Genomic DNA, 18,445 nt, shown 5'->3' on the forward strand with positions numbered 1-18,445 from the left:
AAGATATTTAGTCTATTAACATTTTTTACTGTATTTTTCACTATATTTTATACATATTTTGTTGGGGTTTTTTTTTTACTATCTTTTACTGTACTGTACTGCTGAGTGACTGTCTTCTGCTCGTCAAATACATTTCATTGCAATGTAGACCCTGTGCTTACTTGCATATGTGTCAATAGAAAATTGTCAGTATAATCTTTTAATAATATAAGTTTGCATATGATAGAATACTGAATGATGACCTCTTTATAACTCAGACTGTTATGATTCACTGTGACTTGTTATCATGCAGGGAAGGAGCAGTACCTGCTAGATAAGAGCTTAATAAGCAGTTTCACTTTGTACCAGGTAGAGGAGCCTCTCCTGGCACACACACACACACACACACACATATCCGCACATGCTCACGCATCAACATTCCACTGAACAAACGTATTCACTGTTGTATTACTCTTCTTGTGTATAAATAAAGACCAGGGCAGTGGCAGAGCGCGAGTCTGAAGAAGTGTCTTAGAGTACATCTCTTGACAATATGACAAATAAAACTGAAACTGAACTGAGAATGGTCTGTGGCTTTTTGTCAGACTTGAGGGCTACAGTGCTGGTTTTTGTCACCATTTTCCCCTTTATAAGGTTTCAAAATTGATTTTTGTGAAAGAGACACTCTCATGGCTCACTGAGTGACACTGTTGACCAGCAAATATGAGATATGCTGTCTGACAATGTCACATGAACCCAGGCTGAGCAGGTATTATTTTAGGGTCTAGTACCAGGTAGTATTACCTAAAGGAAAACCCTGGTGAGCCATTGCAAGTTGATTCGAGTAGGTAACAGTAACAACATTAACTACCAAAGAAATAAAATTAACAACATTTAGAGCAACAATAGTAGCAATAATAACAGTAACAGCCATGGTAATAACAATAACACCTGAAATCCACTGTTAACATCTGAGACTGCAGCTGTTTTCAAAGATGAGCTCTTCAGGCACAAACATGCAGGCTGAAGTCTGTTAGCTCTGCTTTAGGTAAGAAAACAGTCTTCGTTTTTGAATCTCAAATGTTTCACAGGTGTATTCAGTGACTGTGTTATATTTAAGGCACTTTATTTTAGAAAAAACACTTTGCACTTCATCCTGAGCTCTACATTCGAACTGGTTCAGTGCAGCTGTACGACTGTAAACACACAGTATATGATTAAATAAATAATATTAACAGCCAGCTGGACGTCACTGCACAGACTGGTTACACTGCGGTGAAGGTGTGAGGGTCAGCTTCAGTGAGGAGTAGATGACTGCTGGCTCTGGTGGAAGATCTGAACACAAACACACAGATTAGAGAAAGTTTAGATGTCTGGAGGAAAACATGAGAAAAACCTGCACCGGCTCTGTTTATTACAGAGGGGATATCCACAGAGTCACGTGAGCAGGAGGAGTTTAACACTGCAGGTGAAAGAATAAAAATAACACTGTCTTATACACTGTATAAGACAGTGAATTTCAGGATTTCTGCAATTACTATATGTATAAATATTTATTCGTAGCTGTAATCAGATCTTTCGAGTTGTTGCACTGATAACTCTGCTAACTTACAAAAGGATTTCTTGTATTTTCACCTCTTTTCTGACTAATTTCATGATAAATTTTTTATAGACCTTCTGCTTATTATTTAAATTTCATGGTCCACAGTTTGTAAAATTGTAAAAATATAATATTTAAAAGGCATTAAAAGCATATGTGTATTGTAATTGTAAATTTTTTTTCAGCATTCAGTCTAGCAGTCAGTTTGCAGACTGCCTGATTCCTCCTTACCTGTAGAAGCTGTGGTATTAGGATTAGGTTGGATTTGGAGGTGAGGGGCAGTGTCTTGTGTCAGACAATCGATTGCACCATGTGGACACAACCACCTGGCTTTGCAAGAGTCACATGAAATAAGCTACTAATCCTTTTTTCATAACTCTTAATTGTTTTGCTGTTTTTTTATGTTAGAAAAAATTTACATTGTTGTGTTTTTCATGCATCTTAGCATATTTTAAACTTTACTGAAATTTTCAGTCCTCGAAAATGCAAAAAAAAAAAAAAAAAAAGTGATGATTAAAGTACAATTATTAAGGTTACATTTGCTGAATCTGGCACAAAAGTGTAATAAGAAAAGCATTTTCTTTTTTTTGTTTGTGTTAAAAAGTATTCCATGTGATTTATTTTGAAATACTGTAAAATTACATATTATACAGAAATTTTCACTATTTGTCTTTTGCACCATAAAGTTTTTATAATTAGTGCATGCTCAAATATGTGATTTTGCAGGACTGCTTGAATGTTTTTTTTTTTCATGATTTAACCAGCCTGTAGGCATTTTGATGTATCTAACCCAACAGATCCCGATTCACTTTTATAGTAAGAAAGGCCAGCTAAAATTTAAGGCTTATATATTTAATAGTACATGACATTTTCATGTTCAACATTGCCTCAGATTTCAAAATGCGAAAAAAAATCATATATTCACACCAATTTATATTTAAAGAACATTTTTTCATACTATATTTAGATCATATGCTTTCTATCTCACACACAAACCCTGATTTCTCTCCAGCTGTTGTGTGTTTAATCTCTTCATATCATATCCTTCTAATATAGTTTTCTCTTCCTTTGTATTAGACCTGTCTGACATGTGGAGCTGATAACCACCTTCCTCTCACCAGGTTAATCCCTCCACAGTGCAGAGGAACTAATGGTGCTTTTCACTGAGTCTGCTTCTGCAGGCTGAGATCTGAGCTTTTTAAAATTTCAATTTAGGTTTGGAATTTTTCTATACGTGAGGGAGATTTTGAAGTCAACATCGAAGAACTGTACCTCTCTGTCTGCTGTTTGTCCTGATGGTGATTTCTCCATAGCTGACGTCATCTGTTCTGTGCACTGAAGAATAAACTGCAGCTGGATCACGGACTACAAAACAAGAGAAAGTCATGTAACTGATAGAACTTTTTATTTTAGGATGAAATAAATCTTTAATAAAATTTTTATCTTTAAATTAGAGTTGAAAAGTACAGAGACATATCCAAGCTTTAAACTGAAGGAACTTTAACAACTCTACTTAGTTCTCAAAACAGGAAGCTTAATGACCACAGAATTGCTCATGTGTCAAAACAATGTAACACTTTGACACACTGCATCTTGTAAAGGAAACAAACTTGCAAACCTCTGAAACTAATTTAAAATAAAATTACGAACAATAAATTTGTATCTGACAGCCTGACGACAATTACACAAGGCTCTACGCCAGGGGTCCCCAATCCCAGTCCACGAGGGCCGGTATCCCTGCAGGTTTTAGATCTCACCCTGGGTCAACACACCTGAATCAGATGATTAGTTAATTACCAGGCCTCTGGAGAACTTCAAGACATGTTGAGAAGGTAATTTATCCATTTAAATCAGCTGTGATGGATCAAGGACACATCTAAAACCTGCAGGGACACCGGCCCTTGGACCCCTGCTCTACGCCAAAGGTTATTTTTTCAAGATGAAAACGCGGAGCCGGTAATAAGCTGAATAACTCCGCTTTAACGTGACAAATAAAAGACGTTTCTGGCTCTGAGCTCAGAGTGAAGTCTCTGGTTCAACTTCTTTAACACAGCTGTGCATGGGCCTCAGTGTTTTCCAGCTTTCTGCACTAATTGTATTTCTTTATAAATATTCTGATTTCCTTTGGGTCCCTCTGCTGTGTGCTTTGTACTGCCTGTGCTGCTTAATTTAATAAGGAAATCCTGAGGTTCTGTCCGACTGTTGAGAGGTCACCTCTAAATGCAAATAAGGGTTTTTTTAATAATATGAAGTTTTATCTTTTGAAAAACTCCCTAAATAAAGTTTGATTTCTGTGCTGAGCATGTGCAGTGGACTAAAATATTTTAAACTAATTTTTAATCCAACTAAATCTCCGCCTTTTAGTCCAGTGTGTTTTTCTTATAAAAAAACAATGATCTCACTTTAATGTGCTAGCATGAAATCCACGAACACAGACAAAGAACTGAATATGATGAAATGATGTTAAAACAATTAGAGGATGACCTGCAGTCCATCCTGCAAGAATCTCCAAAATCTGAACCAAATGTTATCACAATGCATCTAACACATGATTATCTAACAGGAAAGTTGACCTGTACCTCTCATCATCTTTGATCCATGTTGGCCTTCTGCTGTTGTTTTTCTCACTAATGAGTAAGTGACAGCTGCTGCAGGATCTCTCTCTGCAAAATCAAATGCAAAGATTTTCTAATATTAGCAAAACTGTAACTACTACTGCTTCATCAGTCAGAAGATATTTATAAATGAGTTAATAATGAGTCCTATAATAACAATGATAATAATAATAATAATAATAATAATAATAATAATACAGAAACTAGACTGTAACAAAGCTGCTACTTCTTCTTCCGCACAGTGACTTGTAGTTCATAAACACAGGATTTGTCCATAAACTGAAGCTTTGACAGTACTGAAAATATTGACCTGATCAAACACCAATGTCTGAACAAGGTTATTATCGTTAACGAAAACAAACGAAATAACGAAAACTAGAAGTGAAAAAACATTTTCGTTAACGGAAATAAAAAGGAAAACAAAAAAAGGAAAACTAACTAAAACTGTAATGAGTGTTCACAAAACTAACTAAAATTAACTGAATTTATAGCAAAAATGTGTTTAGTTTTCGTTGATGTGTGCGTGTCATACAATAGTCAAGGGTAAAAAAGAAGTTTAGTTTCCAGGATTTTTTTGCTGTGTCTCATTATGCCAGCAGGTGGCAGTACGTTAGTCGAGTCGTCTGTGTCGCTGCTCCGTCCACGCGCAGAATCATGTCAGGAAAAGTCGGGAGAAAGCGCCAGAGTCCAATTTGGGATTACTTTGAATATGACTGTGTTTTGGATTAAGCAAGTGTCTTGTAGTGGAACGAGACAAATTATGAGGGACATTTCTAAAGGGAAAAAAAAATCCCACAAACCTTAAAGTGCACTTGAAAAGCTCACACAAGAAGGCTAACCTAGCTTACCTGGAGAAGGTAAGGGAGCACGCCCAAACCTCATCCCCAGAAACAGAAGCTAACACCAGGCAAGGCAGCGTGATGCATCCCGAGACAACAGGACTGGGATATCTACACAACTGTGTGAGTCAATTGCCTTAACACCCGTTGCTGCAAGAGTTAATAGTCTCATTGGGGCCAAGATATACATTTTATAGTTGCCTGGTATCAACGGTTGTTCATCTGCCTTTATTTATTTATTTAAAGAACCCATAGGCGGGAATGTGAGTTGTCTGTCTCTGCGTGTTAGCCCTGCGACAGACAGGCGACCTGTCCAGGGTGCAGGGTATGGTAGCTGGAATAGGAACATACCCAAGGATAAGCAGAAGAGCATGACTGATATGATGAAACTGGGATTTTGTTACACTTTATTGCAAACACAACTAAAACTATAACTGAAACTAATCAAAACTAAACTGAAACTAAGGATTTTCAAAAAAATAAAAACTAAACTAAACTAGCAAACAATTGGTAAAAACTAATTAAAACTAATATAAAATTGAAAATCTGAAGTCAAAACTAAATAAAAATAAAAACTAATGAAAATTGCAAAACTATTAAAACCCTGTGTCTGAACCAACACATATTTATTAAAAACTCCAAACATTACGGTCATCTGCTGATACTTTTCTCCCTGATAAGCAGGTGTCACCAGGATCTCTCTCTGAAAAGCAAATGGAAACAATAGAACTGGTACTGCTGTTGTTTCATCATTTGGAATATTAATATTTATAAGGCGGTTAATTATACATTTAATATATATATTTATATTTTATATAATTATATAAACATGGAAAGTAAAGTAGGGTGATGCAAAAAAAAAGCAGAACTCTTTCTATCTTTTGGAGTTCTGTGGTGAAACAACAAGTAAAGGTTAGTTTTGTTCTTCCAGAAAACAGGAAACTGAATGGCAGAAGAGCTTTGCTTGCATTGACACTCTGACCACAAAATCTCACACACAGCATCTCAATTCAGACACAGGAAAAAACTAACTGAACTAACTTAAGTATGTGATGCACAAATATAGCATTTAGATGCACTGTAATGACCTTACAGTTTTTCTCAGTTGCTTTGGTGCATTTCTCACAACAGAATTGATCTCTGCACCACTACTAAGGCTTTTCTCAAAACAATTAGTGCAAACTGCAAAACATGGTGGATAACTTGCAAAAGCAAGTCCCTTCATCAAAACAGATAATATATTCATCAAAAGCAAGTACTTATATCAATCAAAGTGTCAGGGCTGTCACAATTACAAGTCATTACACCAGCACCTTTGGTCACAAAATCAAATGGTTTGAACATGTTCTCATTGTGACGGATTTCTTTGTAGGTGCTTCCCAATGACATGTCAAGTCTGGACAGCATGCATGGCATGTTGAAAACCATAAATTGTAAAGGAAAATCAAGACACTTCATATGCACTCTTGATAATATTCAATTGAAACTGTGCACAGCATTGTGCAACTGGGGAAATACAGTAAATCAAACATTTTACAGCAAACATAAACTCACTTAGACAGTAAACCTTACTGCAGTAGTTATGAAACAAAAAAAACCCTGAAAAACAGACACTGCTGCATATCAACCATTGATATCTAGACGCTCCCGTCTGTCTGCCCACATATTTTCATCAACATCACAGCGAATGTCAGCTCTATCGATGCATCGGGGAAAGTATCTTCTGGAGTGTCGAATCCACCCTCTGCAGGACTCTGCTGTGATGTCATCACAAGCTGCATCCATAGCTGCTAGCAGGGTCATTTGGGTATGTGGATGCCTGTCATATACCTTCCACCTCCAGGAAGAGAAAAACTCCTCAATTGGATTTAGGAATGGAGTGTGAGGAGGAAGAAACTCCATAAGCATCCTGTCGTGTGCTGCAAACCACTGCCTGACTACAGCAGAGTGATGGAAGCTAACATTATCCCAAACCACTACATACATTGTCCGATTGTCACCAGGATCATCCCTTTCATTTTGTGGGATTAGGTCCCTATAAAGAGCGTCCAGTTTTGTAGATTCAATATGCACCTCATGCCAATCCTGTCTGTTGGTTTACATTATATATATACTTGTAGGGTAGGGGATACTGTAACGCAATTCACCTGTGACTGGGTAGAAGAGGCTTTTCATTGGTTGCAAGTAAGAGTAACACACACCAATTTTCATTAGTGTGAGATAAGGTTTACCTGAGAAAAGTAATTTATGGAGATTTTCATGGAAACTCCTTAAAATAGGGTTTTCAAAATGGGTGTACAAATTGTTTGACAAGATGTTCAACAATTTTGAGTGCACTGACACAAGCAATGAAATGAAGACTATTAGTTGTATCGACAATGACTATTCAGCCGGTACAAGTATAAATAATTGTGACATTCATGATGAAAGCAAGGAGATAGTGATGAATAGCAAGTCAAAAGTGACCATTCTTTAGATATTTGTACTTACTCAACTGCTTCATGTCCAAAGGCATTTGCCTTTTGACGAAATGAACATGAAACCGCCACAAGGTTGTGCCAAAACGACTACATGTTGTGGAGGTTGAACTAACTGTTGTGCAAAGTGTAATTCTGTTGTGAGAAATGCACCAAAGCAACTGAGAAAAACTGTAATTTAACTCTCTGTGGCTCAAATTTGTCCTCACAAAGACAGAAGTGTGAAAACTGCACATGCTGTGCATCATGTAATAGTTTTTACAGGAACAGTTCTCCCCATAATCACACCTACATGTGTTAGGTCTGCAGTGCTGTTTGAGTTGCCCACTGTTGGGGTTATGGGCTGTAGAGACGATGCTCAATGTGTCAAAACTCAACGGAGAAAAATTGTGATTTTGGTAGACTGCGTTTTAGGTGATCTGTCTTTCAAAATTAGTATAATAGTTAAGGGTGAGCAGAATGTGACTCTTACCTTCAGGTTTTCTCTTTACACATCGTCTCACGAGTACAACCAGTAAAACCAACAGCAGCAGCAGCCCAAAAATGGAGGGAACAGAGAACAGCACGGAGAGAGGAACAGATGAGTGCTGAGGAGGAGAGGAAAACGAGGAGGAGAGGGAGGCAGTGGAGGCTGATGGAGGAGGAGAGGTGGGAGAACCTGCATCTACTAAGAAATACAAATCGTTGTGGTCACTTTGAGTCTCTTTGGACCTAAAATCTGTAAAAGAAACAGAAGCTCCTCACCTGTGACAGTGATCCAGCTGGATGAAGACTCTCCATGACCGCTGATGTCACACTTGTAGAGGCCTTCATCAGACCTGGAAACATGCTGGATGGTCATGTGACCTGTAGGCTGCTTCCTGATGAGGGAGCCATCTTTATAGAAAGCAGCTGGGAGGTTGGAGGGAGTGGTCTTTGTTTTACAGAGCAGAGTGACGTCATCTCCCTCCATCACAGGGAGGACAGGACTCTGCAGGATCACTGATCCACCTCAACACAGAGACAAACTACAGCATTTCATCCATTTACACACAGCTTCATCAACACTAACTCCACACACTCAGCTTACCAGTGACTGTCAGGTTAACCATGTTACTGATGGGACCCTCTCTGGACTCACACCAGTAAACTCCACTGTCTACTAAGACGATGTGGTTGAAGGTACAGGAAGAACCAGCTGATTCTCCAAACCCATCTCCACACTGAGTCCTGGTGTCTCTGCTTGTGTTTCTCCTCAGAGTCCATCCAGCAGAGCTGTCGTCCTCCTCACAGCTCAGAGACACAAAGCCTCTTATAAAGAACTGAGAGCTGCTGGGACTCACAGTCAGATGAGCTGTGAGAGAAATTATTACAACAAAGCCAAACATGAGGAATAACTTTGTCACAAAGAAAACATACATTTGTTGAAAACCAAGAGAATCTTTGTTGGTGTATTTAAGGTGCAGGCAGAAGATGATCCAGGAGTGTAACTCGTGCACAGGTATCATAAAATAAAGCTTTAGAGGTGCTGGCAGGTACATTTTGTTATGTTGCAGCTCCTCAGTTCATCTTCATCTTAAAAGTGCCAATTTAGCTTTTCCCTCTTTTTTTTGTTTGACTATAATTTGCATGGGGTGTCTCTGCTTATCTATGATCACATATGGCCCTTCAAAAGGCCCAGCTGTAACATAAACATCTGCTGGCTGATGCTGATTGTGTGTTACAGCACCAAGAAAGCCTTGTTAAACAGTGCACATGCTGGTTATCATCCACTCCTAAATCCTCTTATTTTAACATTATATCACTTTATGTTTAAAAACCTGCCCCCTTCTACTGATATTAAAACAATAAACTGATATTTAGAGACTATGGTACTAATGCCTTCACATTTATTTTTTAAAATCCGTCATTATTGCGTCAGGACATTTTTTTTAAAGAATCATCATAATTTTATAGGTTCGTTTAATTTCTCAAAGACACATATTAAACCTAATCTGTCTCAATTGTTGTGCTACTTCCTGTTACTTGTGGCTCAGTTACAATTGTAGGCCTGTTTTATGTTCTTTTATTTGTCATTAAAAAAATGTTTCCTCACCGTGGTTTGTTGCACAGCAGAGCAGCGACATCAGGACTGAAAGGAAAGCCCAAGAGATAAAGAGTCGATAGATTTTCACGTGTTTTTGGTTTAAATGCTAAATATCCACTACTCGACCTGTGGGGCAGTGCCCTTGAGCTGAGTCTCAGATTGATAAACAGGATGTGCTCTGTAGGGGGAGGTGAGGATGCAGTTTAACACCACCATAGTTTATCTGCACCATCGACCACTAAATCTGAGTTTTTAACTAATTTAGTGAAGTGAAACTGTGAAGCTGTTAAAACCTCCTGTTTAACACAAAAACAGCTGGATTACAGCACCTGAGGCATTCACCTGTACTTCCTTTTATACTGTGCAATCACATTTACTGTTACACCATTTTTCCTTTTGTTATTAACACAGGTTTTAAGTCTAAAGTAAAAGCAAATACCTGTGACTCCAACTCACTGCCACTCTCAACCAGAATACCTTAAATATACATATTACATACTGAGATTTTAAAAAGAGCATGTGGTACTTACAGAGCGGCCACAGAAGAGGTGTTTGTCCCATCGTGTCACACAGATCTGAGACCTTTTTGTTCCACTGTAGCACTTGAACCCTCCTCCTTCCTCTGAGTAGTAAAGTTTGGGGGCTCTGTGGTTTCTCTGCAGCACTTCTAGAAAAATGAAGGGAAAAAAAGTATCTAAAATGTGAATCGGGTGCAAGGTTATTATCGTTAACGAAAACAAACGAAATAACGAAAACTAGAAGTCAAAAAAACATTTTCGTTAACGGAAATAAAAAGGAAAACAAAAAAAGGAAAACTAACTAAAACTGTAATGAGTGTTCACAAAACTAACTAAAATTAACTGAATTTATAGCAAAAATGTGTTTAGTTTTCGTTGATGTGTGCGTGTCATACAATAGTCAAGGGTGAAAAAGAAGTTTAGTTTCCAGGTTTTTTTCTTGCTGTGTCTCATTATGCCAGCAGGTAGCAGTACGTTAGTCGAGTCGTCTGTGTTGCTGCTCCGTCCACGCGCAGAATCATGTCAGGAAAAGTCTGGAGAAAGCGCCAGCTTCCAATTTGGGATTACTTTGAATATGACTGTGTTTTGGATAAAGCAAGTGTCTTGTGGTGGAACGAGACAAATTATGAGGGACATTTCTAAAGGGAAAAAAATCCCACAAACCTTAAAGTGCACTTGAAAAGTTCACACAAGAAGGCTAACCTAGCTTACCTGGAGAAGGTAAGGGAGCACGCCCAACCCTCATCCCCAGAAACAGAAGCTAACACCAGGCAAGGCAGCGTGATGCATCCCGAGACAGCAGGACTGGGATATCTACACAACTGTGTGAGTCAATTGCCTTAACACCCGTTGCTGCAAGAGTTAATAGTCTCATTGGGGCCAAGATATACATTTTATAGTTGCCTGGTATCAACGGTTGTTCATCTGCCTTTATTTATTTATTTAAAGAACCCATAGGTGGGAATGTGAGTTGTCTGTCTCTGTGTGTTAGCCCTGCGACAGACAGGCGACCTGTGCAGGGTGCAGGGTATGGTAGCTGGAATAGGAACATACCCAAGGATAAGCAGAAGAGAATGACTGATATGATGAAACTGGGATTTTGTTACACTTTATTGCAAACACAACTAAAACTATAACTGAAACTAATCAAAACTAAACTGAAACTAAGGATTTTCAAAAAAATAAAAACTAAACTAAACTAGCAAACAATTGGTAAAAACTAATTAAAACTAATATAAAATTGAAAATCTGAAGTCAAAACTAAATAAAAATAAAAACTAATGAAAATTGCAAAACTATTAAAACCCTGATCGGGTGGTGTATTAAAGTGACAAGTACAAACTGAAAGAATTAAAATATCAGTAGGGTGTTTATTTCATTGTATTAATTTTTTTCTGTAATCCCACAAAAACAAAAAGGCTCAGTGGTAACTTGGGTTTGACGACACAGTAAAAGTGAGAAGTAAGCAGAAAGAAATGTATGTTCACTCTGTGTACCTGGGTGACAGTGGCACAAGGTTTGTTTCCTTTAATGTAATAACTCATGTGTAATCAGAATGCTGTTGAACAGAGTATATGTGCAATTGTAAGCTATAGTGAATCAGGTGAACTCTAGTACTGTCATAACAGTACTTTTCCAGTGAAAGGACTTGCAGCCTCATTTGATGTGTTATGTGGGAGTAATACATTTATGTGAGTAAATGTGATGTGCCTGGCCGCTTGTCACGCAGTGACTTTCCTTTATTTACAGTTTTTCTCAGTCGCTTTAGTGCTTTTTTTAGATCAAAATGAAAATTCTCAAAACCATTAGTGCAACCTCCACAACATTTAGTCATTTGTACACATCATAGTAGCAATTTCTTCTTCCTCTGAACAAATTGCAAATGCTCTTGGACATGTATCAGTTGCTTTCATACAATTCTTTGCCATCGACAACATTATCATTTGCTTATGTCATGTTAGTCAAAATGAACTATACTTTTGGATGCTAAATAGTCGTTCCCAATAAAACGTATAGTCTGTATTTCATTGCTTGAGTTATTACATACAAAATTGGTGAATTAACTTTCAAATGCTGTCAAGCAAATGTTATACTTTTATTCATTATTTTTATTCATTATTTTTTCCTGTCCCCAAAATTGAACAATTTCTCTCATGCCATAGTCCCTGAGAATGAGAGGGGTGGAGGTCAACTCAACAAATATGTTGTTGTGTGGGATAATGTCCCTTTTCACTACTCACATCTGGTCAGACAGTGGTTTGCAGCACATGACAGAAAGCCTGTTGAATATCTCCCTCCCTACTCGTCAGTCAGTCAGACAGACGTGTGTGTGCGCGCGCGTATGTGGATGTATAGAAAGCGAGTGGCAAAATAAAAAAAAAAAGTGGTGGATATTTTGTTATAAATTGATACATGAAGTATATAAGAGAACCCTCTTTTTCGTTGTATTGTTTATAATCTTCATAGAGCCCTTTCGCATGACTCTCTGATAATGTCTGCTAACTGGAAGAAGATTCAAATGACGCGCCAAGTGGCGTCTTTTCTGTGAGCAAAGCAGCGTAGCACCGCACGTGCAACGTCTTGTTTTTATGTTGCGGAAACAGAATATAAACGTCGTTTCCGTAAATGAAATTCTTCATGACTAAAGTTTATTTAGAGCTGATAAACATCTGGTAGTCATCTGCATCTCCACATGCAGAAGCAGCTCCGTTTTCCATTTACTGAGATATGTGTTAAGAACAGCATATATGTGACGTTTCCATGAATAAGGTCTCTACATAAAAAAAAACATCTCTGCACCTAAAATGTAATCACTACACACTCTTCGTCCAGTAAGCTCACCAAGCTTACACTGAGTCAGTGTGTTTAATCTATGGTCCTTAATAATACTGGTTGTGTATTTTGTTGAACTAACAGAGCTGCAGTGAGAAGGTAGACATAAAATAGTGCCGCATCTATTTTCATTAACAATTAATTGCTGCCAATAATTATATCTAATTATTAATTATAACTGTTAAAAGCAGGCTTTGTAGCTTGATTTAAGATTATCTTAATTTTGACCTACAATTATTCCAGCCTTCACTAAACACTTACTCTAAACTCTTCAGGGGGGATGAATAGGCAAAACGGTAGTATATCGTTCACGTTTAGTGCAACACTAAAGTTAAAAAAAAAATAAAATAAAATAAAACTGAGATGTCACGCTTAGGGCTACGTGGCTGAGTTCCTGTTCAAAAACAGGAACCCCGCCTCCAACCAAAACAAACGGCTTGCCCAACTCGAACATCGTTTATTTTCTTGCAGAAATGTCGTCTTTTGTGGTTTTCCTCTCCTTTGCATTCTTTGTGACTTCTGCATTAGAAGGTACGTTTCATATTACTAGCGGTAAGATAAACTGGCAGGCTTTCCACAATGTACATAACAGCAGTGCAGCAGCTGGTGCATTTGTTTTGACACCACAGATGGAGTAAAATGTAAGCTTAGAGTTTAGAAAAAAAAACGTATTTTTTAAATATTTGTCATAAATTGTTGGTGGGTAAAGTGATCATATTTGATAGTAACATGGTGAAAAATTGCACTCTGCACTCTGCAGGGAAAGTAAGACTCCTGTGCACAGAATGAAAGCGAAACTTTGCAGGTTATTTATACAGTTTCTGCAGGGGCGTCCCAGCAGGAACATGTTGTACTCTGGTTCTCTCTCGTCACTCCTGCCAGATAACAAAGACATCCACAAAGTGTGTGTGTGTTTGTTAGTAAATCTTGTGTGACGTTTTCTGATCATTTTGCTTCATTTTTGGTTATAACGAGTTACTTGAGCTCACTCACACACAGACAGAGATAATCTGGCACTACATAAAAGTAATGCAATCGAATCAGTTTTGTTGCTGATCTTTCACGTGTCCAAGACACTAATAACCACCAATGCGCCATCCCCCATACTATTACAAGGAAAACAATTTTGGATGTTATTGGTCTGACATCCAGGTCAAATTTTTTTTGTGGGGTTAATAATAAACGATTATTAATTCTTATGTTTAGACTGGCATTTAAAGGCTCAAAATCACGATTTAATGTTTGATCATTTTGATATATCCTCAAGTTAAGTGAATTATTATTATAAAAATAGCTGAAAACCATTGTTTATGGCTGATTTTGTGCTTGTACATTTTTGGCCTCAAAGGTGTCAAAAGTGTGCGAAAAAGACACTGGATTTCAAAAATTCCAAAAAAGTTTGGAAAAAATGTAGAAAACTACTATAAGAGGGCATAAGGGCTAAAACCTTGTTTAATAAATAAATACATACATAATAATAAAATGTCCAAGATAGACAGTATAGCACATTATTAATATTTGCTTTCTTTTTCTTTTCTCTTTGTGTTTAGATCACACAGAGGTCAAAGTGAGGTCTGGGCAAAATGTCACTCTACACTGTCAGGGTCCCAGAGGTTTAAATATCACCCTGTTAGAGTGGAGCAAACCTGAGTTCAACTCAGAGAGTTATGTGTTCTTCTTCCAAAACCATCGTTTGTATGAAAACTACCAGCATGAATCCTTTAGAGGCAGAGTGGTGCTGAAAGATCGATCGATGAAAGATGGAGATGTTTCTGTGATTCTGAGGAACGTCAGCATTAACGATACAGGAACATACAGCTGTGAGATTACAACCACGACCAAGGGAAGAGTGGTTCATGAGGTTGTGAACTCCATCAACCTCAAAGTCACAGACTCAGGTGAGTTTTTAGAGGTTCGACTTACAGCTTTTAGAGCACAGCTGTTTATGGAAGAGCTTTGCTTCTCTTCTTTTATTTTGAAAGGTGTTTTACTTGATACACGTGCATCAGTTGGAAAGCGAATAAAAGTAAGAGTCTTTGCACTCAATGTGAGCTAATACTGAAGTTTTTTCATCCCCTTCCTGTTAGTTGCTGAAAATGGTATGAAAAATGATCACATGGATGCTCTCCAGTGATTGTATCTGTAGTCACTTGATTAACAGTCATTAGTTATTGCTTCATATCATCCAGATCACTGCCAGCAGTTGTGATATCATGTCTACTGACTGTTAAATATGTTTTAAAATATAAAACAAGAAATATTGACAGTACAGTCAGTAGCAGAGTTCTCACAGGTGTTTCTGTCCTGCTTGGTTTACAGATGAAATCATCAAGGGTGGAGAAGAAGAGGATGGAAAAAACATGAATAAGTCTCTCCCACTTATACTTGCTGTGTCAGTTACTGTTGCAGTTATGATATGTATTGCAGTTCTAATTATAATAATCCCCCGCAGAACACAAAAGGAAAACCCACACATAAATTACACAAGTGTCAATTCGCAAATGAACCTTTACCAGCTGATGAGAAAACTTTGCTCAGTTTCTACTTAAGTGATTGTGGCTTTTGCTGTTCTATAAAGTTGTAAATATTTGAAAAAGGTTGTGCAGCTTTGCACTTTTCTGAACCTTTAATCACAGCTAAGGCTTAAAACACCCTGTTAGCAAGATGATTAACAAAGGTGCTGTGTACAGCAGTGTAACATCACAACCTCACGACACATCCAGGAAGCCGATTTTAACATCCATCATTAGAACTCATGCTAGTGCTGCGTTTTAGCTTGCTGTACTGATGGGTAGGTGATGCAGCATGGTGTAGTACATTCCCTTCCTGTGTAAACACTTTGTTGGTGTGTCGCTCAGTAGCGACATCTGCCGGATTTAAAATAATCAGATAAAGAGTGAGGAGAGCCACTGAACTAAAATTATTCATTCCAACATCTAGACACCAAATGAGTGATGAATGGTCCTGTTTACATAACCAGCTCATCATAAAGTACTGAATCAAAGAAAATTTTATAATTTGATTATAACAAAATAACATGACTGAATAACACAGCATGTCAAATGTAGAATTTACAAAAATAAAACCAAACAAACTGAAAAAAAGAACCTGAAAATACAGTGAAAGTTTGTTTAGGACACAAAAGTGCTTGTGACAGTGGGAGTGCCTGTGTACTAGTTGAGGGGAGCTGACTCTTTTATCTAAAAATAAAATTAATAATCTTAATTTATTAAAAGAAATAATTTTTAAATGTTAAAAAATTTATTCAGAAAACTAATTTGACAGCTGAGTCAAAGTGGAAACAGGAAAGGAGACACACTGAACTTGTTTGGCGTTATGAGATCAAAATGATCCCCGACTGGAGAATTTCATTTTTCTTAAAAGTGTTCTATCGTATAGTAAATGATACACCAGCCACACAAACAGCACCAAAGACAATATCTCCCGCTTAGCACGAATGCAAATGAGTCGAAAGTTGCGCTTCTCAATTTGGTACCTCACACAGTGCAGCTGTATTGGTCACGTGATTTTTTTTCTCCTAAAATATTACACGCACACATGTGGGGTGTCAATCCTTGTGATTGATGCAAGTGCCAATGATTTGTATTTTAGTGATTTACTGTCAGCAGTTTGGTGCAGAGCATGAAGTTGCTCTGAGAACAGGGAGCAGGTGGGGGGGCTGCTCTTCACCTAAGTAAGCATGTTCAAACTTTTGAACAGGGACGATTACGTTGTTCATCAGTCCCACCACCACCACCTTTATGTAAAAAGATCCTTTGTGTGGTACTTTTTGTTTTTATGAATTGTTATAAATAGCAATAGAATCACTGTTAACATGTAAAACTGATTCCCACGTCATTATATTTTTATTTTATGCCTTTAAGCGTATTCTGTTTAACTTTGGATCTGTTGCAGCCAGTCAGCCTGACACCTTGCTGCTTTCTGTATGTTTCCTTTTTTTTGTTTTAATTCCTTGTTTTTTGGTGTTGATGGACCACAATCAACTGTCACCATGAATCATTTCTCGTCCTTTAGTTTCTCAGTGAAAATAGTTCTTAATACCAAGCAAACCATCCAGAAGTGTGTGTATGTGTGTGTGTGTGTGTGTGTGTGAGAGAGAGAGAGAGAGAGAGAGACAGTGAGTCTATATTTTTATAAACTATAATTTTATATATTTTCTTTTCATTCATCTGTCACAGATCTTATGTGAGACCTAATATCCCAAACATATTGTTGTTACACTTTCATGCAGCTGTTTTTCTTAGATTCATACTTTACATTTTACATATAACAGTGAACTAACTTCATTTTTACTTTTCCTTGTTTATTGTCACTGTTGTGTCTGTGTGTGTTTGTGTGTTTGTGTATAAATTGCTGCACTCTCTGATAGTATAAAATAGTTCAAATTAAAAATGTTCCTGCAGTCATTTTGCTTTCTGTTTATTTATTTCAGCTGTATGTGTCAAAGTTGTTTACAACATCTGATTTCATCATAGAAATTCAACTGACTCCATAATACATCACATCTAAAAAACAAAAGGGTTTGTCTGGTGGTTTTAATGCAAGGGTTTTATCTATTTATTTGTATGATGGTCAGATGAATCACCACATTTAAGAAAAAGGAAATAGAAAGTTTTAAGAAATATTTCCTTTAAAAATGACTAAAGTGTTCCCATATTTCCACTTTTTGACCTGTAACAGGAACTAATGTAGCTTGCTTGAATTAGGACAAAGCAAAAATAATAATGACTAATGACCAATAATCATTAGTTATTGGTCTGACATCCAGGTCATTGCCACCAGATATTCAGAAAAACTAAGGATATAACTGATACTCCTTCTAAGGTGAAAAACAGAAACTGGAACCAGTACAGGTGTAAGGTTCATAAGACTTGTGGAAGTCTTTTCAAAGTAACCACAGAATCAGTATTAAGATTTGAAACTGTTAACATAAGCTATGTCAAAAATGTAAACAAAATATGGGCAGGTGTATGAGCATAAAATAAATTTGACAACGAAATTGACTCTTTATTAACCTCTTTAGCTCTATAGTTTTATTTCTATTTGTGTTTCTGTTTATGTATTTATGCTTTTGATCCAGCTGGAGCCAATCACCTGGAAGTGTCCTGTCTATTTCCTGGATTGGATTAAGAGAAATATCATCATTTGCAAAGAGTGGGAAGGACTTATCTCTAAATGTGGATTAGTAATAAAAAACAATCATTCCCTTCACTACATTAGGTTGTAAGATTTGAAAATTGGTGGATATCTCGTTTGGGTTTTTTGCACTTACCTTGACATAATTAAGTGATTTAAAAACTGTTCATCACTCTATAGCATTGTTGTATTCATTTATTTATTTATTTATTTTTGTTCACTGAGCATGTATACGGTAATGTAATCGAATTTCACTGTCCGCCAATTCTCCATATGAAATTCAGGGCAGTTTGAAAGAGCAGATGGTGTTTTCTCTCTCCAGAACTTTGAGGTCAAAGGTGAGATTGCAGAGTGCTCAGTGTA

General features: G+C 37.2%; 2 protein-coding genes across 3 annotated transcripts in view; both read left to right on the plus strand.

Moving 5' to 3' along the window:
- Positions 1-563, plus strand: part of LOC134623281 (uncharacterized) — a 5,606-nt gene extending 5,043 nt beyond the window's left edge. The window contains exon 4 of the mRNA XM_063468431.1: positions 1-563. This exon is cut by the window's left edge and continues 135 nt beyond it. Within this exon, the coding sequence (XP_063324501.1) occupies positions 1-11 (11 nt within the window). The 3' untranslated portion in view covers positions 12-563.
- A 12,794-nt stretch (positions 564-13,357) lies between these two features.
- LOC134623283 (V-set domain containing T-cell activation inhibitor 1-like) lies at positions 13,358-17,344 on the plus strand. 2 transcript variants are annotated; one of them, XM_063468433.1, is made up of 3 exons: positions 13,358-13,456; positions 14,476-14,823; positions 17,316-17,344. In XM_063468433.1, exons 1-3 carry the CDS (start codon positions 13,399-13,401, stop codon positions 17,318-17,320), a joined length of 411 nt encoding a protein of 136 aa, XP_063324503.1. In that variant the 5' UTR covers positions 13,358-13,398; the 3' UTR covers positions 17,321-17,344. The 2 variants fall into 2 exon arrangements, with proteins under 2 accessions (XP_063324503.1, XP_063324502.1); XM_063468432.1 differs by lacking the exon at positions 17,316-17,344 and adding an exon at positions 15,245-17,294.
- The last annotated feature ends 1,101 nt before the right edge of the window (positions 17,345-18,445 follow it).

Source organism: Pelmatolapia mariae, unplaced genomic scaffold (genome assembly GCF_036321145.2).
Source record: "Pelmatolapia mariae isolate MD_Pm_ZW unplaced genomic scaffold, Pm_UMD_F_2 NODE_ptg000527l+_length_30930_cov_1, whole genome shotgun sequence".
Lineage (NCBI taxonomy): Eukaryota > Metazoa > Chordata > Actinopteri > Cichliformes > Cichlidae > Pelmatolapia > Pelmatolapia mariae.

Excerpts from the sequence above, each read along its gene's own strand:
- LOC134623283 (XM_063468432.1), top strand. The coding sequence starts at position 13,399 with ATGTCGTCTTTTGTGGTTTTCCTCTCCTTTGCATTCTTTGTGACTTCT. Across the intron at positions 13,457-14,475 it reads TGTGACTTCTGCATTAGAAG|ATCACACAGAGGTCAAAGTG; the intron begins GTACGTTTCATA and ends CTTTGTGTTTAG. Across the intron at positions 14,824-15,244 it reads CCTCAAAGTCACAGACTCAG|ATGAAATCATCAAGGGTGGA; the intron begins GTGAGTTTTTAG and ends CTTGGTTTACAG.